The 23,905-nt window shown below is 50.8% G+C and overlaps 2 protein-coding genes and 1 pseudogene across 3 annotated transcripts in view; all 3 read right to left on the reverse strand.

Moving 5' to 3' along the window:
• Positions 1-1,277: 1,277 nt before the first annotated feature.
• On the reverse strand, positions 1,278-11,477 carry SDR9C7 (short chain dehydrogenase/reductase family 9C member 7). Its single transcript, XM_043446816.1, has 4 exons — positions 11,033-11,477; positions 7,361-7,619; positions 6,579-6,742; positions 1,278-2,451 (listed from the first exon to the last, which is right to left on the reverse strand). Exons 1-4 carry the CDS (start codon positions 11,331-11,333, stop codon positions 2,234-2,236), a joined length of 942 nt encoding a protein of 313 aa, XP_043302751.1. The 5' UTR covers positions 11,334-11,477; the 3' UTR covers positions 1,278-2,233.
• Positions 11,478-14,991: 3,514 nt separating this feature from the next.
• On the reverse strand, positions 14,992-18,137 carry LOC122427801 (annotated as a pseudogene).
• Positions 18,138-19,226: 1,089 nt separating this feature from the next.
• The window catches only part of LOC122427630 (retinol dehydrogenase 16-like), a 38,806-nt gene continuing 34,127 nt past the window's right edge, over positions 19,227-23,905 (reverse strand). For both annotated transcript variants that reach the window (XM_043447239.1, XM_043447240.1), the window contains 3 exons: positions 21,689-21,947; positions 20,652-20,815; positions 19,227-20,099 (listed from right to left, as the gene is read on the reverse strand). In XM_043447239.1, coding sequence (XP_043303174.1) covers positions 19,882-20,099; positions 20,652-20,815; positions 21,689-21,947 — 641 coding nt within the window. In that variant the 3' untranslated portion in view covers positions 19,227-19,881. The remainder of the gene's footprint in view (positions 20,100-20,651; positions 20,816-21,688; positions 21,948-23,905) is intronic.

Raw genomic sequence — 23,905 nt, forward strand, 5'->3', positions numbered from 1 at the left:
CATGGCAAATAGATGGGAAACAGTGGAAACAGTGGCTGACTTTATTTTTCTGGGCTCCAAAATCACTGCAGATGGTGACTGCAGCCATGAAATTAAAAGATGCTTGCTCCTTGGAAGAAAAGTTATGACCAACCTAGACAGTATATTAAAGAGCAGAGACATTACTTTGCCAAGAAAGGTCCATCCAGTCAAAGCTATGGTTTTTCCAGTGATCATATATGGATGTGAGAGTTGGACTATAAAGAAAGCTAAGCACAGAAGAATTGATGCTTTTGAACTGTGGTGTTGGAAGAGACTCTTGAGTATATGTGCTGCCGAAGCGAGCACTGGAGAAGACTCTTGAGAATCCCTTGGACTGCAAGGAGATCCAACCAGTCCATCCTAAAGGAAATCAGTCCTGAATATTCATGGGAAGGAGTGATGCTGAAGCTGAAACTCCAATACTTTGGCCACCTGATGCAAAGAAATGACTCATTTGAAAAGACCCCGGTGCTGGGAAAGATTGAAGGCAGGAGGAGCAGGGGACGACAGCGTATGAGATGGTTGGATGGCATCGCTGACTCAATGGACAGGAGTCTGAGTAAACTCCAGGAGTTGGTGATGGTCAGGGAGGTCTGGCGTGCTGCAGTTCATGGGGTCGCAAAGAGTCAGACATGACTAAGCGACTGAACTGAGGGTCCCTTGGGGCTTCCCTGGTAGATTACTTGGTAAAGAATCTGCTTGCAATGCAGGAGACCTTGGTTCGATTCTTGGGTTGGGAAGATCCACTGGAGAAGGGATCAGCTACCCACTCCAGTATCCTTGGGCTTCCCTTGTGGCTCAGCTGGTAAAGAATCCGCCTGCAATGTGGGAGACCTGGGTTCCCCACCTGCAATGCAGGAGACACTGGTTCAATTCCTGGGTTGGGAAGATCTGCTGGAGAAGGTATCAGCTACCCACTCCAGTATCCTTGGGCTTCCCTTACGGCTCAGCTGGTAAAGAATCCGCCTGCAATGTGTGAGACCTGGGTTCGATCCCTGGGTTGGAATAGTCCAAGTTCCACAGGAGAAGGGAAAGGCAACCTACTCCAGTATTCTGGCCTGGAGAATTCCATGGACTCAATAGTCCATGGGGTCGCAAAGAGTTGGACATGACTGAGTGACTTTCACTTAGGGGTTCCTCACAGCTCCAAACATTTGACTTACTGATTTCTGTTTCTTCTACTGTTGTCCTGTCTCTGCTACTAGATGCTATGCTAAAACAAACAAACAAAAAAACAACAAAACAAAACCGCAAAATAAAGAGTGAAAAACCAATATCATGATTTAATCATATTGTATCCTTCCTTGGTGATGGACGGGGAGGCTGGTGATGGACAGGCAGGCCTGGTGGGCTGTAGTTCATGGGGTTGCAAAGAGTCGGACACGACTGAGCGACTGAACTGAACTGAACTGAATCCTTTCAGCTCCTACACAGTGTTAGTCTGTAGTAGGCCCTCAGTAAATAGTTGAAGAATTAATCCATGGTAATTAAATAAATAAATGTTATTTTGAGTCCCAATCACCTATGGATACAGAAATCCATAAAAGAGAGAGAAAATACTATGATAAATTTTATGTGATATAATCTTGCACTCCGTGTCTGTCCTCATACATACTTTAAGTAAAGGCTGTGTGAATAAGGCTAATGCCTATTTAGAGACACAAGAGGAAAGCGGTTGGGCTTTCCTGTGGGCTACAGGATCCCACAGTTCCCCAGTGGTGGTGATGGCTGAGGGAGGCTGACGGCTCAGCAGGAGCTAGCGTTCCTTTCCCTGACTCTTCTGGGTCAGGAAAAGGCACATCCTGGCTGGGAAATAGATGTTCTCGGAGCCATGCTATAGGCCTTTAAGTAACTTTTTAAAAAATTTTACTTTTTGGCCACATTGTGTGGCATGTGGGATGCTAGCTCCCTGACCAGGGATCCCACCTGCACCCCCTGCACTGAAAGTGCAGTTTTAACCACCAGAGAGTCCTCGTGCTTTATATTAGCTCTTTGAACCTGCAACGGCCACCTCAAGTTTCTGTGGCCCCAGTGAGTGAGAAGAGGCGTGCATCTTCTGTTAGAAGTGACCCATAAATTTGCCAGCAGCGGGCAGGGTGTCAGCTAAGCAAAGTGCCCCCAGAACATCTGACCCCTCTTCTTGTGACCTGATGGTGGCTTCTCTCACCCCCCTCCCCTACACTCCACTGATCACCCCCTGAGGTTCCCCTGCTCAGACGCTGTCTGCTGGCCTTGGAAGGTACCGGCTCAGGATGAAATCTGTCACAGGGGTGGGAAACTTAGCCAACGGGAGATACAGGAGTTTGGCATCCAGGCCAGGGTTGTAACGGATGCGAGGGCTCCGGGAAACAATGGCGTGCTCCATGCTGTTGGTGACTTCGCTGATCCTTGGTTCTGCCAGCTGCATTGTGCTCTTTAAGTTGTCAGTATCTGTTTGAGGGTACAAGACAGGAAAGCAACCAAAGGCTCTATTATTCCTCATTAAAGGTCATGTCTTCTGAATTCCATCCAAGCTCCTTTTCCATCAGATTACAGATCTAACATTTCAGGCAGATCTCACAAGCTCCAGGCTGTTCCTTAAACAAACTATAAACAATCTTATTTCCCTTCCCCAATTCAGTAATTACGCATTGAATACCTACTATTGTGTTAGACTAGCAATGAGAAGAACTGTGCCCGGTTCTGCCACTTTTTAGCTGTGTGACCTTGAGCTTAAACTGTTATCATTTGTAAAATGGGAATGATAATACCCTGCCCTAGAAAATAAAGATGACTATTAGCAGGGTAGACAGTGGAGAAGAAGAGGATAGAAAATGGGTGAATATAAGTGCACAGAAAAATTGGAAGGAAATAAGGAAAACCGTCTGGTGAAATTTCTAGTCACTAGAGGGTTTTTATCCTCCTAGATACTTCCTGGAGTTTACAAATTTTCTGTAAAAGCCTGCAGAGGGAGGCGGGGGGAAGATGTTATTAAACAATAGTCACACTGCCTTTGCTTTGGTTATACGGTCATTATGGGGCTCTGCTGAGCTAAGGCACTGACGAATGTGAGGGCCATTCTGCTAGCCTGCTGCACGTGCATGTGGAGATGGTCCAAGTCCACCACACTCACAATACAGACAGGAGACAAGCGACATGATAAGCTTATGTAGCCCTGATCTTCACCCTCACCCCTGATGAGACAGGAACAGCTCAGTGGGACTCATACTTCACTGAGTGCCCCAAGAACTCAGGAGGAAGTGATGCCTGAGAGCCAGGATTCGTGATAAGTACTTAGAACTTGAAAACAAAGAGACAGCAAAAGCTGTCCTGATTTTGGGCATGGTCCAGGAAGCAGAGAAGTCACCACTTCCACGCAGGACACTGGTGGGTGGTTGATAAGGGCAGAACAGAGTTGTTCACGTATCCTTCACCCCCACCCTAACTCCAAGGAACTCCCTTTCTCTTTCCTAGGGAGAAGACTGCAGTGAAAAGAGGCAAACTACATTTTGAAAGTGAAAGTCCCTCAGCTGTGTCTGACTCTTTGCCACCCCATTCTCTAGTCAAGAATACTGGAGTGGGTTGCAATTCCCTTCTCCAGGGGATCTTCCTGATACAGGGATTGAACTGGAGCAATGGGGTCGTCTGCATTGCAGACAGATTCTTTACAATCTGAGGTAAGCCCAAATGGGGTCCCCCAAAAGAGCCATGCTGACTTAAAGCCAGAAGGTCTATGGTGAGATAATGTCCTAGGAATCCATGGGTCTGACACCACAAGCAGGGCCCGGGCAGGCAGGTGAGTGTCAGAGGCCTCATCCAAGAAGCTCAGGGTCAAGGCTCCCTCAGAGGCAGGGAAGGCTATGCCGTCATCAGGGGAGGCAGGTTGGTGGGATGAGATGGCTTTGGAACCAGGTTCTGAAAGAAGGGAGGACCCACAGAAGCAGCGGGGTGGAAGAAGCTATCTGAGACCTGGAAATAGTCTATGGCACATTCTTTCCTTGTTCTCTCAAATATTTACTGTGCTCCTGCTTTGCACTCAGCATCTAGCTTGACACAGATTGGAAGGGAGACAGAGGTACCCTTTAGCCCCTGTCAGTCTCCTGGACAGTGAGAAAGAACATGAGCTTTGCATTCAGACATCCAGGAAACGTTTGTGCTATTGTGAAAATTAAGCAATATAGTCTATAAAGGGGCTTCCCAGGTGGTGCTAATAGTGAAGAACCAGCCTGCCAAGGCAGGAGACATAGAGACTGGTCAGGAAGACTGGTCGAGCCCTGGGTTGGGAAGCTCCCCTTGAGGAGGGCATGGCAATCCACTCCAGTCCTCTTTTGCCTGGAGAATCCCATGGCGAGAGGAGCCTGGCAGGCTATCGTCCACAGGGCTGCAAAGAGTCGGACATGACTGAAGCAGCCTGGCACACACGCAAATCAGCGAGAGTGAGGCTTTGGCACCAAGTGTGGACCAACAGTCCTCCCCTCCCTAGGAAGAGGGGAGACTAAAAGGGCAACTTTGGGTGGCTTCCCGGCCAGAGTTGAGATAAAGAAACTTGGCAGGTGGCTATGTTGTTCTGAAGCATGCTAACCAAGCCAGGCTGTGGCTCAGTTCCAGGCTGTGACGACCAGAACACTGTGTCCTGTTCACATACCTGTCCCAGTGACTCTGTGTGCGGCTTCTCAGGAATGTGCCTATGTTAGACCGCAACTAGCTGCCACTTCCAATACAGTTCTATTTTGGGTACGGCTAATGGAGAAGACTCTTGAGAGCCCCTTGGACTGCAAGGAGATCCAACCAGTCCATCCTAAAGGAGATCAGTCCTGGGTGTTCATTGGAAGGACTGATGCTGAAGCTGAAACTCCAATACTTTGGCCACCTGATGCAAAGAGTTGACTCATTGGAAAAGACCCTGATGCTGGGAGGGATTGGGGGCAGGAGGAGAAGGGGACGACAGAGGATGAGATGGCTGGATGGCATCACCGACTCGATGGACATGGGTTTGAGTAGACTCCGGGAGTTGGTGATGGATAGGGAGGCCTGGCCTGCTGCGATTCATGAGGTCGCAAAGAGTCGGACACAACTGAGCGACTGAACTGAACTGAATGGTGCTAGTGGTAGAGAATCTGCTTGCCAATGCAGGAAATGCAAGAGATGCGGGTTCAATCCTTGGGTCTAAGATTCCCTGGAGAAGAAAATGGCGACCTGCTCCAGGATTCTTGCCTGGAACATTCCATGGACAGAGGAGTATGACCGGCTCCAGCCCATGGGGTTGCAAAGACTGACTGGGTGCGCGTGCGCGCGCACACACACACACACCCACACCATTCCAAGACACCTGGCCTGATCCTGGGATTCACAAGCCAGGAGGCTATTTGGTTGGCCATAATAACCAATAGCTATGAGGGCCCCTCTCCACTCTCCAAAGAGACCTGAGATTCACAGGATTCCCTTAGCTCAGGGAGAAACAGAGCTGCCTAGAGTGCCTTCCTTTTAAATACTGGGTGCTTTTTCTCTTTACTGACCTAAGAAGCACTTAGTGCGTTGGAGATACTTCACAGATACCAGTCCTCACAGAAGCCCTGGGAGGTGAGCACTATCACTAACTCTATTCTCTAAATGAGAAAATTGAGGCTTACGGTGACTAGGTAGCATTCCCCAAATCTTCTAGCTGGGAAGTGGCAGAACCGGGATTCAAACCCCGGCAATCTGGCCCAAGCAGCTGTGCTCTTATTAACTTCTCTGTAGCCAGGACAGATTCACCTGCAGCTGATTCACCAGCATAGGGATGTTTGGTGCGGGGGATGTGGGGTTGGGTGGTGGTGGTGGGCGCTGCGGGGAGAGGCCGAGGTGGGGATGAAGAAGGAATTCATAGGGCCTGGACTCCATCTCAGGCCTGTCTGTGCTGATTGTGCGCGGCCACCTCTCCAGTGGACTCTGAACTCTGTGCTTAGCGCCTGTGGGAATGACAATGGAAGGATAAGACCCCCCTCTGGGCAGGGGTATCTTGAAGAACAGACACTAATCACCCCTGCCTCCGGACACTATCTATCAGAATGTAAGCACAGTCTTATCAGTTATTAACTATTTGGAATGTAACTGCGGGCTTATTGATTATTGACTGTTTGAACACGTAACACGTGAATGATGGGGTTATTGTAGTTGTATTTACCCCTCCTTTGTTTATGTAAGTCTCAAGCGAATTGGGGTAGTGGGTTTGGACACATGGGGTATAAAAGATTTTCACAAATGCTGGTCGGGGTCCTTGGCTAAGAGGAGACTCTGCCTTGGGCCCGCCGGTGTAATAAACTGCACTCCACTCTCTGCATTGTCCTTCTGAGTGAGTCTGTTTCCCGGAAAGCGTGGCTACAACAGGGAGATCTCCCCTAACAACCCCATCTCCCCGCAGTTATGGTTCTGGCACTCCCAGCAGTTCTCAAACCCCCAGCTCTGCCGCCAGCGGTGTGGCCTGAGGCTCATAACCGCTCTGAGCCTCCATCCCAACAGCTGGAAAATGAAATCGGGTTGGTGACTCCCACGACCTCTCCACCCCGTCCAAAGACCCCTTTCCCTTCCGGGGCGCTCACAGAGCCGGAAGTACTCCTCTCCGTAGCTCTCGCGGGTCTCGGGAGGCAGGCGCGCCCACAGCCTGCGCATGCGCTCCTCCAGGTCCTCCTTGCCCAGAATGGCTGTCCGGTAGTTGCCCGGCTCGATGATGCTGACTTTCACCCCGAAGTAGCGGAGCTCACGCCTGGGGAAGAAGAGCCTGGACTCAGTCTGGGACCCCACGACGACCAAGGGTCATCAGGGAGAGTCACCTCTGACACCTCCAGAGGAGCTCATCTCCCCGGGAGATCAGGAGCCTGGGGGTGTGACCTCCACCCCTGCCCCAGGCCCAGTGCTGCTTTCATGCAAGTAAATCCTTTCCCAAGCCTGCCTCTGGGCAATTCACGTTAGGCCAGCCCAGCCCGGAGGAACCTAGACCACCCTTGCTCCCACCAGGTCCCGCCCACTCAGCCCCACCCCCAATACCCAGGTGGCGAAGGAATGCGGGGTCTGTACAAGGCTTGCCTTTTCCTTGGAAGGTCGCCCACAGTGCGTCTGCCTCCAGGCCTCTCTGTCTCTTTGGGGGACTCTCCCTCCTACTCACACAGGCCCAAAGCAGTCCAAGGGAAGGCTGCCCATCACCACCCCACCTCTATTCATCCCTTTTGTTCTAGGTCCCTGGCGAAGGCCCCTGGTGGGCTAGTCTTTTTCTTGCTACTGTTTTAACATCTTCCCTCCATAACTGCCCCCACCCAGCTCTCTTTTCCTTGGGTGAAACCCCCCGGAACTCCCACCCTGAGTGGTTTGGCACTTGGGCCCTCACCTGATGCTGTCAGAGAAAGCCTCAACACCAAACTTGGAGACGCAGTAGCCTCCACCAATGACAGCAACACGGCCCCCACAGCTGGACATGTTGACAACCCTGCCCCGGGCTTTCTTGACCATGGGCAGCATGTGGAGGGTCACTTCAATCAGTCCCACCAGGTTCACGTTGATCACCTTCACAAAGTCCTCCTTGGTCAGCCATTCATTGGGACCACTGGGCAGGCCCACACCAGCGTTGTTCACCAGGGCCCAGAGGCCTGGGGGTAAGATGGAGGGAGAGAGAACAAGACAGAAATCAGCAGTGTCTCTGGAACATCACCAGGGCCCACTACCCCCCAGCTCTGGGCTGCTGAGGGTGTTCAGAAAGCACACAGCCAGACTGGGGGTGTGGGGCGGGGAGCAGCCCAGAGGAGCGGGTACCTAGAGGGCGCTTTTGCTGATTCACACAGTCTACCCGCTTAGCTGTGCCCTGTACCAGCTATGATCTAGGCTGAATAGGATCTCAGCTGTTAGCTCAGGGAAAAAGAGATCTCATCTCATACCAATGAATTAAAGTTTCAATTCCTTCCCCCATCGTACTTCTCCCTCTCTATTCACCTGAGTATAAGAAACCAATTCTACTTCACACATTACTGAAATTGCTCCATTCATTCATCCATTCACACATTCATTCATTTCACGCATCTGTCAGTTATCGAAGAAGGTGCCAGAGGCACAAAATGAACAAAACAGGGTCTTATTTTTCTAGGAGTTCACAAACCAGAAAAGAAGTAAGATTTATAAATAAATATATAAAACATTTAAATAATTTTGGAAAAATGTGAAAAGAGCTCTCTTTGAAATATTTAAATGAGTTGGTATTAATATAAATGGAGACAAATAATGCTAGGTATTATCATTTAGCTCTCCAGGGGCCAGACTTGAAGAGCCTCAAGTTCTAGTCCTGGTTCTAACTCCAGCCTTGAAATCACTCCCTTTCCCTGGGCCTCAGGTTCATTGCTGGCTGGATTAGGACAGTCATTTCCAGCCTTTGGTCTGCAATCCTGAGAGCTTTCAGGCTGAACCCCATAATGTGTTAAGGAAGGGAGATTCAGGAGAACCTCAGTTTTCATTTGTTTTACATACTGAGGTTCCAAGTAAAATTCCACCTGGGGAGGGGCTTGGGGTTCCTTTACCTTCCCCTCCCCCTGTCTCACTACCCCACTTGGGCTATGCAGCCTCAAGATAGTCTTCCAGGCACACATGGTCAGGTCTGGATGTACACACCAATCCTGTTCACCCCTTCCCTTAGGGTAGGGGTCCCCACACGAGCTGTGTCCCCACCCTCTCTTTCTGCTTTCCTCCAAGTAGAGACCACAGGAGACCCCTGGCGGGCAGGACTCAGAACTTCCCAGCTGGAGGAGATTCTCTTGCCTTGCAGTGAATGACATGAGCCCCTGGGACCCAAAGACTGTAAAACCCGAGCAGTTCTGGTAAAAAGCTCTGCCTGCTGGTAAACCAGGACAGCCTTAAACTTTTATTTTTTCCCTCTGCAAAGAGGTCTAGAGAACTTTTATAACTCTGTGAACAGCTTCGGGGTCAGGTCAACTTGTCATGTCCAGAGACTCTAAGTGGCAACAAGAAAGCATATGAGGACCCCTTCCCCCATTTCCCAGTGCTGCTTAGACCCTGTACTAATTCCGGGAAGCTGTGTAAGGTGGGTTACATGGGAAAGAGGAATTAAAGTAGCAGATGAAATTTAACTCAACTGACCTTAAAATGGGGAATATATTCTGGATTAGCCCGCTGAGCCCAATATAATCATAAAGGTCCTTCTAAATGGAAGAGGGAGCCAGAAGACAGAGAGCCAGAGGGATGGCAGCATGAAAGGGACTGCACCCGACCTCGCTGGCCTTAGTGATGAGGAGGTCATGAGCCAGGTTGTGCAGGCGGCCTCTAGAAGCTGGAAAAGGCAATGAAAGCAGTCTTCCCTAAAACTCTGTTAACACGTTGATTTTAGCCTGGGGAGACCCATTTTGGACTTCTGACTTCTGGAACTAAAAGATAATAAGTATGTGCTCCCTTAAGCCTCTAAGTTTGTGTGCATTTATTACGTGTGCTCAATCACTTCAGGTCGTGTCCAACTCTTTGTGACCTCATGAACTATGTAGCCCAGGCTCCTCTGACCTTGGGATTATCCCAGCAAGAATACTGGAGTGGGGTGCCATTTCTTTCTCCAGGGGATGTTCCTGACCCAGAGATCAAACACTCTGCATCTCTGCATTGCAGGCAGATTCTTACCACTGAGTTGCCTGGGAAACCACAGGAAACTAGTATTACCTGGTGAATCATTAACACAACGGGCTCAAAGCTGAATGTAGGGTGCTGGGGGGAGGCAGCCTGTGGAAGAAAGGAACTCACTCTTGCTGAATTATTTGTTACCTAGTTCTTTTCACAAATATCTACTGAGCACCTTACTAGATGCCAGACACAAGTAAGTACTCAGGATATATAGCAAATAAAAGGAACAACACTCACCGCCCCCCCCCCCCACACACACACACATACACGCCAACCCCAGAAGTTTTATTCGAGCAGGAGAAATAGATAAGTAAGAAAACTAAATAAAACATTGAGTATTGAATAGTGGTAAATGCCAAAGAGGGAAATCAAACAAGAGTCACTGTCTGCCCATCCTGGGCCCCAGAGTTCTCAGCTCTGACTCGCGTGCACAGTCCCCAGTTTAGTTCCCTCAGGAGGCAGGACTTCCCCCAGACTGCTGCTTCTACAACTGGGCCACGCTTTCCTCCCATTCCTACACCCACGTCTTGTATGTGGAAAACTCCCTGGGCTGGTCCCCATGCAGTCCTATCCAGCTCTAGCCCACAGACTCCTTTCCCAATGAGAACAGCCCTCCTGACATAGACACTTACCCTCAGGTCAACCCGGTATCCATCAGGATATGAGAAAGAGGACGGTCTCGCTCCTCACCCTGCAACCTCGCCGATATAGTCAAGGAGAACAAATGCCCGACTCAGGGAGACCAACCTCATGTCCCCTCTTCCCTCCCTCCAGCCTGATCCCAGCAAGAAACGTGCTCACGTTTCTACAGGAGCTGATGATTGGAACAACCGAAGTCCCAGTGAGACATTTAAAGGTTTGGACATTCGGAACACAGGTTCCCTCCCTGATCTTCTAGTGCAGCTACCCACCAAACCCTGCCATCACTCTGAGTTTCTGGGAGAGGAAACTTCCTTGGAAAACCGTCTCTTCATGTGGCCAGTGCAGCGCGTTTCTCTGGTGACACTAGTGGTAAAGGACCCCCTGCTGATGCAGAAGACACAAGAGATGCGGGTTTGATCCTTGAGTCTCCAGGGAAGATCCCCTGCAGAGGGGCATGGCAACCCACTCCAGTATTCTTGTCTGGAGAATCCCACGGACAGAGGAGCCTGTCTACAGGGCTACAGCCCATAGAGTCTCAAAGAATCAGGCACTGCTGAAGCGACTTAGCATACATGCTTGTGGACAGTCCAAACCACGCAGCAGTTTCCAATCCCACTAAGCTACAGCCTCAGTCCCTTTCTCTCCCACCCTACCTGGACAGGGTCCCTGATAACTGTCAGATGCCTGTGGCAGACAGAGAGAAAAAGAAGGATACACTGAGAAAACCAAAGAATGCAATTTGTCCCACCTTGTTCACCCACTTGGTCCCTCACCCACTGGGCTGCCGCTTTGATGCTCTCCGTCTTGGTGACATCCAGTAGGGTGGTCTGCAGCCGATAGGAGGTGTCTTGCTGAAGCTTCTGGGCCCCTTCCTCAGTGAAGCAAGCAGCCAGCACCCGCATGCCCCGATCAACCAGCTGCCTGGCCAGGAGGTTCCCGAAGCCCGAGTCACAGCCTGTGATGAAGACGTACTTGTCTGAGAGGTTGCGGACCAGATTGCAGTTCTTGAACCAGCGGTACATAAAGGAGAGGTCCGAGACAGCTGCCATGGTGTGTATGGGGGGGCCGGCGATGAGAGGGGATGGCCAAGAAGAAGCGGGGTCCGGGGACAGCGGGAGAGGCGTGCCCTCTGAGCCACAGCCTGCTAGAGCCTGCCGAGAAGGGCTCTCCTCCCTCCGGCCGCCAGCAGCAGACGCACAGCCGCCGCCTGAGCCACTCTGTAACTTGTATAGGTGGAGGCAGCGCCACACCAATTAGCCAGAGGCAAGAAATTCAAGTTCAACCTGAAGCTTTGTTACTTCAGACAGCCCTGGTGGCCGCCTCTCTCCTCCAGCCCTGATGGGCGAAGGTGCCAGGGATGGGACAAGCCGCAGTGGTGATGCTGGTGCTAAAACGTGGCTCACCTGGGTGGCCTGAGCAGGGGAAGGAGCAAGGAGGACTAAGCCCAGAAGACCCATCCTGGAAACTCCCCACCTCCAGCCCGGGGATCAAAATCATTTGTTATGAATGCAGGCATGTAAAGAAATGTAATTGTTATTTTGAGTGGAAAGATGAGGACGAATCTGTTAACGCAATACAAACAGAACTGGTTTTGTGTCCTTCAAACCCCAAGGGGAATGAGTTCCGGTGTATCAGCTCTTTGGAATTCTCTGTTCTTAAGTGAGTCTCCCCTGATGAGAGAGGAAGAGAAATAAAGGGTCTGCTCCAGGGTGGATGCGCCTCCATCCTCTCCAGGTCAGAGGCAGCAGGCCCTCCTTAAGGGAAACTGGTTATGTGAGACCCCGAGCTCCCAGAAAGCAAGAACTCCTGAGGGGCTCAGGGCCTGGACCCTTGGGAGATGATGCTTGAGTCACCAATGAGGAGTCCCCACTTCACTCCAAGCGATCCCAGCAACCCCCCCAGCAGCTGGGCAAGCAGAGGGCTTCAAGGACCGAGGACACATCAGCCTCCCCTGGCAGGGCCCCCAGCGGGCATTTTCTTCTTCCCCCAGGTTCAGGCACCTGGCAGGCTGAGTTGAGGATCCTGAAGGGGGGGTGATGTCAGGGGAAGCAAGAGACTATAAAGTGGAAGCAAAGGACTATAAAGTCAGCTGACACAGTGCTTAATGGAAAGTGCAGAGGGAAGGGAGGCCAGGAGCCAAATGATTCTAGGGCATGAGGCTGATAACAGGTCCAGCCACAGGTGGCAAGAAAAGTCAGGAGGAGATGCTTGGGGCACAGGGAGGGGAGGGAGGAGGATAGAGAGCTCTGGGAGAAGCATGATTGAGACTGAGGCTCAGCCAGATGAGGAAGGGTGCCCTGGGCAGTTGTAGGAAGGACCTTGGGCCGGGTCCTTGGCTCTGAGAGGGGATGACATAGGAAGAACTGAGGACGCAGGTCAGGGGCTTGGGAAACTCTTTGTGTCAGGTCTTTGAGGGAAAGGAGAGATTCCAGGCCATGGGGCAAAGAACTCACACAGAGGTAGAAGAGAAGCCAGTAAAGCAAAGGAAGCAAGGAAATGAGACAGAGGTGTGAGTCATCCCACACCCAGGATTGCAAAAATATGGGGGCAGGATGAGGCTGGGGTCTGTACTGGTTCTCTGGACAAACCTCTAGGGTCATCATTCTGCAGGACCATCCTGGTGACCAGCCTGAAGGACCCAGGACCAACTGCCTACGCCTTGCCAGTCTAGAAGGTCTGACATAGAAATGAAGCCACGAAGTCCCCGAGAGTGAAGGACAAGGACGCTGGTAAGCTGCACTCTCTACCAAGGCTAGTTAGCTCTAGACTCCAATAAAGGAGGTGTCATCTTGGGAAATCGCAGGGAGTTTGGGCAGTCTATACCAAGGGTGCTGGGATTTGGTGGGGGGTGGTGTCAGTTCATGGACCCATTCCCTGGGGAGCAGACCCAAAAAGCCTGTAGGATATGCAGATGGGAGATGGGAGGTGGAGGCAAACCTCACTTCCTTCCTACTCACCCCAAGGCACCACCTACAGTTGATGTGGGAGGCATCTCAGAATTGTGTCTGCCTCCTTGGTGAGTGAACAAGGAAGTTTTGGCTCAGGGAAGTCGGTCAATGTCACTCAAGGGCTGAGCAGGCCCAGGAATGTCCCAGTTCTTAAGACAGCCCCAGATGGGGAAATCCAGGGGATTGTCTCTAAATCTGAAAAAGAATAAGTTGGAACTGCCCCAGCACAGGCCTGGGCCTGACCTACCATCTCACGGGCCTGTCTGCTGATTGCCAGCACACACAGCGCTTCCCTGGACTCAAACTTCCAACATCAGAAAAGGCAGGTTGTGCAATGGGAGGTTGGGGGGCTGCAGGGCAACACAGAGGGCTCTTCTCCCAGGATAAGAGGGATAAGAGTGCTGCCCCCTCTGATGACCGGCCCTCCTCCTCCGCTGGCACATGAGGCTGCTGGGTGCCCTGTGCGTCCTTGACTCCCGCCCACAGGTATTTTCAGTGGAGACAGGACCCTTTACCTCCTCCAAGCCATTTCCACCCCATGGGATGGGGAAACCAAGGCACACCCTGAGGAGGTTTCCAGAGACAGAGCACGTGGGGCTGAGCCCCTTCCCAGAGGTGCAGATTCCTCAGGGTGGCAAGAGGGCCGTGAGGCTCAGAGCTCTGAGATGCTGCCCAAGAAACAGGGCACAGATGTGTGCTATCAGATCACTGTTTCTTCAGCCACAAAACTTTGTCCTTCCTTCCCAATATCCCAGAGCCTCAGGAGAAGCCTGGGGCAGAGATGAGAAGGAGGATGACCTTAGAAATGGAAAGCTCCCTCCTTCCACCTTCTTTCCTTCCTCTTGAAGCATCATCCCTCACACAGCACCCCAACTAGACCACTGTGGCCCCCAGTCTTGACTTGATAGGGCCCTGGCCCTTGGGGAGCTCCAGTAGACCATAGCATCCATCAGGAAGGAGGGCAGGTAGCTCATGGGAAGTAGACGAGCTTGGCATCCCAGTTAGGTGAGTATCAGGTGTGTGGGTGGCGGGCAGTCAGGGTGTGTCCATGCAGTTCATGACCAAGCACAGAGATTCAGTTTGCATTTTTCCCAAATATTTTGATGTCTGTTCAGGATGAGAAAGTTTCTGTGTGTGTGTGTGTGTGTGTATGGAAAGTTTCCACATCCCTCCATTCCAACTCACGGTTTTAACACAGGGAGAAAATTTCAAAGAATTCCTGCCCTCCCCTCCCCTGTAAATCCATGCCCCAGATTAATCTTTCAAATTCCCCAAGAAGCACCCAAACTCTTACCCCAGGAATAACTGTTCTACACTAAGCAACCTCTGGCTCCATTCCTGAGACTATCCAATATATAAATTGGATATTTCTATAAACACTAGCGTGGGCTTCTTTGGTAGCTCACTGGTAAAGAATCTGCCTGCCAATGCACAAGACCTGGGTTCCATCCCTGGGTGGGGAAGATCCCCTGGAGGAGGAAATGGCAGCCCACTCCAGTATTCTTGCCTGGAAAATCCCACGGGCAGAGGAGTCTGGAGGGCTACAGTCCATGGGGTCACAAAGAGTTGGACAAGACTTGGCTACTAGACAACAATGGACACTGAAATCTAAGCACATGAAAACCAGCTGCTCTAATGTCAGTTTGTCTTGAGTCCACAAGTCTCTGTCCTCCCTAGATTCAGTCTCTTCCCCAAACAACAAGGGATTCAGATGAGACAGTGGTCCCCAGGTCTACCAAGCCTGAATCCTTTCCTTCTGTCACCAGCTGACCACGTGGGACCCTGAGGACAGAGCTAATGTCCTCACTGTGTGGATGACTCCGGGCCTGGAGGATGGACCTAAGCCCAGAGGAGGTGCTGATGATGGACCCAGGCTTCCAGACAAGGGTTTCCTTCTCACTCCAAGGTCCACAGCTCACTCACCTGGTGCCAGCAATGGCTCCCCACAAAGTTCTTTGGCCTGTGGGATTGCCCGATCCCATGCCTCCTGGAAGCCCCCATCCAGAACCTCGGGATTTCTCATGCTGGTCTTGAAGTAACTGTGCTTGATCCTAGCCACCTTTACCCCAAAGGTGGTAGGAGAGTTCCCTGCTCGAGGCCAAGAGGCAGAGAGGCAAGGCATTCAGAACCTCAGGAAACAAACAGAAAACAATAGAGTCTCAGTTCAGAGTGGAGTGGGATAAGCTTGAAAGTTTGAGGAGTTGTGAAGTGTAGCAGCCAGGGAGAGAAAATTGATGATGATGGTACTGTTTTTATAAAGAGCTTGAATAATTTGTGAAATAGTTTATTTATAGGGACTTATCAACTCTGTGTGTGTCTTAGTTGCTAAGTTGTGTCTGACCCTTTGCGATTCTGTGGACTGTAGCCCACCAGGCTCCTCTGTCCGTGGAATTCTCCAGGCAAGAATACTGGAGTGGGTTGCCATTCTCTTCTCCAGGGGATCTTCCTGACCCAGGGATCGAACCTGGGTCTCCTGCACTGCAGGTGGATTCTTTATGGGCTGAGCCACCAGGGAGGTCCCTTATCAATTCTAAATCCTACCAACAGTGAGGCAAGACACCAGTTATAAGCAATCTCCTCCTGCTCTCTGCACATGTATTCAATTATCAGAGTTTGCCGGTATCACCTCATTCATACTCCTCAGCTCCCTCTCCCCCCTCTCCTGCTCCAGTCAACGACCTGGCCATCTGTCAGCTGGGTTATTTTAACTGTCCCCTAAGGAGCACCTCCCTGCCTGTGGTCTCGGCTCCCCCACTTTCAAAGCCATGCCTTGCTCTAGAGGCTGATTTGGCTATTTTAACTCCCCTGATTAAATCTCTTCTGTGGGGTTCCATTGCCATCAGAAAGATGGTCCCCAGCCTTTCCAGTGCCTACATCTTTCTACAAGCCCACCCATGCCCACCTGCCCCTGGTGGACCCCACAGCTTAGGCTGCCCACAGTCACTCATTGAGCTGGGCGAAGGCTGACACCACTCCCACATCCTGAAGCCTTCCTGCCCTACTTTGCCCTGTTGCCAGGGTCTCAGGTTCACTTCTTCAGTCCTCAGTTCAGACCCTTATCTCCTGAACCCTCACCTCATTTCACTGGCTACCAAGGCTACCTACCTTCGCTAACTTAGTCACAAGCAGCAAAAAAGATGATAATGGCATTACTGTATCTCTTTTTCCTTTCTCAGCGGTCAGACACTTTAGGCAAAGAGCCAAATCTTGAACCAGGAACACTTTTTGAGGACTCACAGAAGTGCCCAAGAAGTATCTGTTGATTCGCATTAAGTGTTCCATGCCCCCCTTCGAGGGCTCCCTGAAGCTGAATATCGCAGGGGTTATGGACATGGGCTCCGCAGCCAAGTAATCCAGATTCCAGTTCTGCCTCAGATACTCTCTGAGTGTGGGCCCACATCAAAGGTGGTGAGTGGTTGAAGCAAACTCTGTAGTCCTGGAGCCCATTCTGACACCCGAAACTTAGAAAGGTGCTTCCCAATGAGGCCTACACAGAGCAAGAGAGAGGGGTTGGAAGGTCCGTGAAGAAAGGAAACCCCTGTAAAAGTTGGCCCCCACCCAGAGGCACAAAAGTGGGGAACAAGGGAGGGGCTCCGTGCCAAGCCAATACCTGAGGGACTCTGAGAAGGCCTCCATGCTGTTCTTGAACGCGGAGGAGCCTCCAGCCAAGAGGCCCAACCGGTCCATGACGCTGGAGGCATTGACCACATGGCCCCTGCCTTCTGCACCAGGGGCGGCCGGCTCAGGGTCACCTCAGTCACCCCCAGCAGGTTCGCCTCTAGCAACTATGCAAAGCCCTGTTTGGTCAGCCACTCATTGGGTGCACTGGGTGTGCGAATTCCCCAGACCTCAGAGTCCTGGGAAGAGTGAGGGCAGGAGGGCAACAGTGTGCTGGGCCCAGGAGAGAGGACGCGGCCGTGGTGCCAAGTCACCTTCCAGCTGGGATTTTTAACTGAGTCAGCAACAACGTGCCAGGAGGGAGATGGGAAGAGCGTTCAGCAGAGGAAAAGAGGGTGTGGCGGCTGCAGGGCTGCCAGGGTTTGCATATTCTTGGAGCTCTTGGAAGGCAGGGATGGTCCTACCCAGTGTTCTGCCCATCCGTAGGCAATAAGCCCCTTTACTAAGGTCACAGACGGAGTTTGGGAAAATAGAGTGATGCTCACAAATATCAGAGGAGAGAGACAGGGACTAGGAGAGAGGAATGGTAAGAAACAGAAATGAAGGGGAAACTAGAGAAGAGAAAAGAAACAGGAAATGAATGAAAAGAGATGCAAAAAAAAAACACCAAAACTATGAATAATCACTTTCTGCAAGCTGCTTGGGAAAGACACAGTTGAAAACCCCAGATGGGAGAATTTAGAGAACCGGCCTGCATCGCGCATCAGGAGACAAGCTTTGAAACAACCTGCACCAATTCCTAGGCAGTATCAAGGCTTTGAAAATCAAAACACCTTGGGGATCTTCCCAGTAAATGAACAAACATAACGAAATCTGGATGGTATCTCTGTTCCCCACATGCTCCTTCATCCACTGGGTGGCCACAGTCATGCTCTTTGTCTTGGTGATGCCCAAGATCCCTGTCTCCAGCCTGTCTGACTTCTGGTTCCTCAGCTGCTCGGCCCCCTGCTCTGTCAGACACGCAGCCAGGACCCTCAAGCCTCACAGGTCCAGCTGCCTGGCCAGCAGGTTCCCGAAGCCCGAGTCACAGCCCGTGATGAAGACGAACTTGTCCCGGAGGTTGTTCACCACCTGCCTCTCCCGGTAGCAGCACAGGAGGTAGTAGAGGCCCACGAGGACCGCTAGGTGCAGCCACAAGGCTTTGCAGGGGACAGACTCTAAAGGCTCCAGTTGAACTAGAGTTCCAGCACTGTCTGCCGTGGAGCACTCAGACATCCTCCTGTTCATGCTGGAGTCCCTTCTGATCTAGATTTTACAGTTCAAACTGTCTGTGCTTCTGTCAACTCCACTCAGTAAATGTTTGCTTCTGTTACGTTCCAAATGATTCAATAACTCAATGCATCTTTAAAAAAAAAAATTTATTTATTTATTTGGCTATGGCAGGTCTTAGTTGCAGCATGCAGGATCTCCGTTGCATTGTGTGAGCTCTTTCAGTGGGAACGTGGACCTGTAGATGTGCCTTGTGGCCTTCAGTAGCTGTGGCCCCCAGGCTTAGTTGTTCCACAGCATGTGGGATCTTAGTTCCCCAACCAGGGATTGAACTTGCATCCCCTGCATTGCAAGGCAGATTCTTAACCACTGTAACACCAGGGAAATCAGAAGTCAATGCTTTTTTAAGGTATGAAATACTAAAACCTACTGTTCAATGGCATAAAATCCCCCAAAGTCTCTATAACCTCATTTTTATAATCAGGAAGGTGAACTAAGAGGACTGGGAGATACCTCCCACTTCAATTGCACTCAGTCAAGAAATCTGTATGACTTTGTACAAATGCCTTCTCCACTGAGTCCATACTCAGACCATCATGAGAGGAGAGGACACACAGTCAGGGTCTCTGGAAGCACTGGGACCTCAGGGGAATTGCTGTCCTGCACATAGTAGGTGCTCAGTAAGCGTTAGCAGAAGACATAAGACTGGCCTCCAGAAGTGACTCCCACGCTCCTCCGTTGGAGGCTGGGGGAAGGGGATCTGGGCTGGGGGACCTGGCAGGTGGCAAAGGATGGAGGGTGGTGACTCTATAGGAGGGGACAGAGGGAAGACGGCAGGGAGGGTTCCCGTGAGAGAGAGGCTGCGTGCCCCCAGGGAAGGGTTCCTGCCCTGCCTCTCCCTTACAGACCTCTCTTCTTCGTCCATCCTTGTGTTAACCCTGGGACCCCTGGTCGTATGATAAGCCCCAGAAAGACACGTTAGCCCCTCACTTCTGTGGACAAAGGGGTGACCTCACTTCCTTCTTCAAATCCTCCTCAGGTCGCCCCATGCACCCCTACACCTCCACGAGGTCACCTGACTCTCCCTCTCATAGACACACACCCAGCACTGCCCAGGGCCTTGGTCACAGTCACTGAGCCTGGGTAAGCATCTCAATTTTTATTTTAAGGGAATATAATCAATGGAAATTTAAGGTTTCAAGACAAAACAAGAATTGGTTTCTGTGTTCTCTGTCAGGACCTCCACTGATGACACCACTTTCCAGGCAAAGTAGGCTGGATGTGCACCTCAGCTCCTGACTACAAGTATCTAGGGGAGAGGGGCCTTTACCTCCCATGTCCATTTCCATCCAGTGGGACAGGGAGACTGGCCAGGGCCAAGGCACACCTGGAAGAGGTGGACAGGGGCAGAAGATGGGGGGCCGGGGCCCTCGCAGCTGTTCACACCCTCCAGACAATGCAGATTCCTCAGGGTGGCAGGAGGGCCATAAGGCTCAGAGCCTTGAGAGGCTGATGAGGGAACAGGACACAGAGGAGAGCTACTGATCTCAGCTTCTCACTACAAAGCTTGTTTCTTCCTAATATCCCTGAGTCCTAAGTAATGTCCCAAGAGGAGACTGGGGAGGAGATGGGAGTGAGGTGGGATGGGCATCCTGGTGACACCCATCCTGGAGAGCTCCGCTCTCCACTGTATTTCCCTCCCCTGACGCATCCTCTCCCCACTCTGTATGTGATCCCCACTACAATGCACCCCAGTCTTGGCTTACAGGGCCTTAGCAGGCTGGGGGTTATTCCAGTACATCATGAGATCCACCAGGAAGCTGGGCAGGTAGCTCATGGGGAGGTAGATCAACTTGGCATCCCAGCCAGGTGAGTATCGGGTGCGGGGGTGGCAGGCGGTCAGGGCATGCTCCATGCAGTTGGTCACAAATGACAGATCCTGGCAGCAGGTTGTCGCCAACAAGTCGACTGATTTCAAGACTGTCCAGAATGAGAAAGAATCCAGATATATTTTGACCTCCGTCATTTCTGACTTAGGGATCAAATTATGGAGCAATGTTCTTAAGAATCCCTTGACCACATAACTTGAATCAACCTACATTCTCAAATGAGTGCCCCAATTCTTACCCCAGGAGCACTGGTTCCACACGAAGTCACCTCTAATTCCATTCCTGAGAATATCAGGAGTACATAAACTGCAGATGTCTACAGACAATAAATCTGAGGACATGAAAACCACTTGTTCTAATGCCAGCTAACCATGACTACACAGGTTCTCCCCTCTCCAGCTTCAGTGACCTCCCCAAATAATAAGGGGTTCAGGGAGACAGTGGTCCCCATGTCTACCAAGCCTGGAAACTTTGCCTATATCGCCAGGTGATTACATGGAACCCTGGGGACAGAGCCCATGTCCCCACTGTGTGGGTGACTCAGAGCCTGGAGGATGGACACGATACTGAAGGAAGTGCTAATGACCAACCCAGGCTTCCAGACAGGCTTTGCCTCTCTCCCCAGGGTCCACAGCCCACTCACAGTTATCCAAGAACTTCTCTCCATAGAGTTCCTTGATCTCTGGGCTGGTCTGATTCCAAGATGCCTGGAGGCCCTGAGAAAGTGCCTGAGGGCTGGTCACAGCAGTCTTGAAAAAACCAGGCTCGATCATAACCACCTTCACCCCAAAGTAGGAGAGCTCCCTCCTGCAAGGCAAACAGGCAGAGGGGCAAGGACTTCAGAGGTCTTTCAACATAAACACAAAAACACACCCCAAATTAGTAAGATACCAAGAAAGACTGCAGTGGGATAGCAGAAAACGCTGGGAGGTTGTGAAGTACAGAAAGCCAAAGGGAGAAATGTAATGATGCTGTTATTCTGAATAGAGTTTGAATATTTTTCCAAATATTTTGTACACATGTGCCTATACCTGTAAATCTTACCAGCTGTGTTCCAAGGTACCACTTAAGTACCATCTCCTAATATTCCCCTCGCATCTAATTGGTCACCAACCTTTTTCTATTTTTATCTGCTCCATACTCCTCAATTTCCTCTCTTCCTCTCCTAACTGGTCTACTTCCTGGCTATCTATCAGCTGGACTGTTGGAACTGTCCCCTGAATATCATCTCTTTACCTCAATACCCCCTTCCCCAACATTTGGAGCTATTTTCAGCCCTGCAAAAGGTAGGGTCTCTACTGCTGATACGATTAATTGGTTCGCTTGATTAATTGCTTCCATGAGGTTACACTGCCTACAAGGTTCCCCCTACCTAATATTATAGCAGCAATAAATGTGGAACTTGCTGTAGCCAATTATATCAGTGACAATTCTGCCTCATGTTCAGACTGTGGGACGGCATCCAGGCCAAAGTAAGTTCATTCAAACTCTAAAGAGTCATGGAGCCCATCCTGACATCAAGAACTTAGGGAGGAGCTTCCCAAGGAATGCCTGGCAAAGTAAGAGAGACAATTGCAGAAAAAAGAGCTCCAGTCAGTGATGAAAGGAACACTGTGAAAGGCTCCCCCAGAAGCACAGAGGCAGGAGGACCAAGGTGGGCAGTCTGTCCCAGGCCATCACCTGAGGGAGTCTGAGAAGGCCTCCACGCCGTATTTGGACATGCAATAGCCTCCACCAAAGAGGGCCACCCGGCCCATGACGCTGGAGACGTTGACCACACGGCCCCTCGCCTTCCGCACCAGGGGCAGGACATTCAGGGTCACATCAATCACCCCCAGCAGGTTCACGTCCAGAATCTTCACGAAGTCCTGTTTGGTCAGCCACTCATTGGGTGCAGTGGGCATGGAGATGCCGGCATTATTCACCAGACCCCAGAGTCCTGGGAACAGTGAAGGCAAGAGGGCACCGCTGTGCTGGGCCCAGCAGTGAGGACCCCATCATGGTGCCAAGCCTCCTTCCAACCCGGGAGGACGTTAGGAGAGAGGCCGCGGGGGAGCGGCTGCAGCAGAGACGACCATGCTCCTGGGGGTTTGGGGAGACCAGACCCTGCGAGCAGTGGGAGGACAGAGGGCGCCTCCCTCCTGACGCCGTCTTCACACCCCACCGCCTGCCTGGGGACAAGGGACCAGAGCTGATGAGGGCGGGTACTGAGCTTCAGAAGATCGAGTGTGTCTATAGTCTGGAACTGAGAATGAAATTGTGAGTTTTCACAATCCATGTTGCCTTTGCAGACTTTATAAATATTCCTCTGACTTGTCAGATTTTCTGAGTGCTCAACAGCTAGTATGAAAGAAAGAGAGAAAAACAGAGAGAAATAATGAGGAATAGAGGGAAAGAGAGGAAGGAAGGAGAAAACAGACAAAAGACAAAGATAAAAAGATGAGTGAAGTTAAAGGCAGATTGGTTGAGGAAAAGAGACCTGAAGTCCCAGGTTTGGGGGAACTGGTTAGAGGCGTGGTATTGACCTGCAGGGCCTGGCCTTGAAGCACCCGCATCAATACTGAGTTATATTCCTACAAAAATTTGGGAATTCAGTGAGTAGGTTTTCAGGAGAAGCCATGTTTCCCCAAATCAGAAACACATCTTTTTCCCAGAAAAATCTACCCTCTCCCTCCCACAGGAGGCCACTCTGGCCCCAGTCCCCTCAGATCACCGGTTGCCCAGCTTCATAGGAACCTGTCTGTGAGACACAAAGACACATCAAGAGCTTAAAGACTTATCAACTAAGAGAACTCAGGGCAGAACAGCAAGGTCAGGGCACTTGGGAACAGGGTGTTGGGGTGAACACACAGAATTAGTCCCTCCACTGCTCAGCACCAAGCCTGCCCTTGTGGAAATGGGTATTCCTCATCATTTGACCAGAGATCAAATTAGTACCCATGATTAGAGCTTAGGCAATTGGGTAGAAAGAAGTTTACCTAGACATCATTTATGTTCGAGGCAATGAATAAAATATGGGAACCAATTACATTCATACCATGAGGTAATTTTCATGAAGTAGAGCTATTCTAAAGAATACAATATTCTCGATCATTATTTATTATGTTTTTGAACACATTTTTGTTACCTGTAAAATTGTTCACCTTCTTTCACTGGAAAATTAGGGAACAGACTATGTCCAAAATGTAATATCATGTATGTCAAAATGTTATCAGCAGTCATCTGTGGGTGGTAGGATTTGGGGTGATTTGGTTTTCGTCCACATACTTTTCCCACTGTCCACCGTGTCATGTTTAAAATCTGTATTTAGATAAATTAAAGTTCTCTCCTTCTCCCATAAAACACAGGCACAACTGTAGTGCCACAAAGAGACACATCACACATAGAGAAAAACAAAAAATAAAAAAAAAGAGAATGTGACCCCACAATAGTTTTCAGGCCTTCCTTAGACAACTCCTGAAAGTTCAGTGTCAGCACCGAAAATGGGTGACGTTAAACCTCAAGTAGCCTGGCTATGGGTCACCAGCAAGAGTATGTTTAGGTGCTGAGAACACAGCCCAGCTCCAGCCCTGCCCCCAGCCACCCATGCAGCCTTCCAGCCAGAGTCTGCCTCTCCACCCCTCCCCGAGAAAGTCTGCCCTGATTACCCTGGTCACACAGTAAGAGAGCCAGACTTTCGCTGAGAGAGGAGGGGACACCAGACCGGTAGTCTGCAAGGACACAGTCTCATCAGAGAAATCTCTCCCCCAAACTACAGAGCTTCAAAGTCAGGAGGTGGGGGTATGGTGTGGCAGAGGTTTGACTGGTCACCTGGGTGAGGTGAAGAAGGAAGGTGGATTTCAAGTCACAGAAACAGCTCGGAATGTTCCCCAGGGAGCTGACAACAGGTCTTCTCTC

This window comes from Cervus canadensis, chromosome 25 (assembly GCF_019320065.1).
Source record: "Cervus canadensis isolate Bull #8, Minnesota chromosome 25, ASM1932006v1, whole genome shotgun sequence".
NCBI classification, from domain to species: Eukaryota; Metazoa; Chordata; class Mammalia; order Artiodactyla; family Cervidae; genus Cervus; species Cervus canadensis.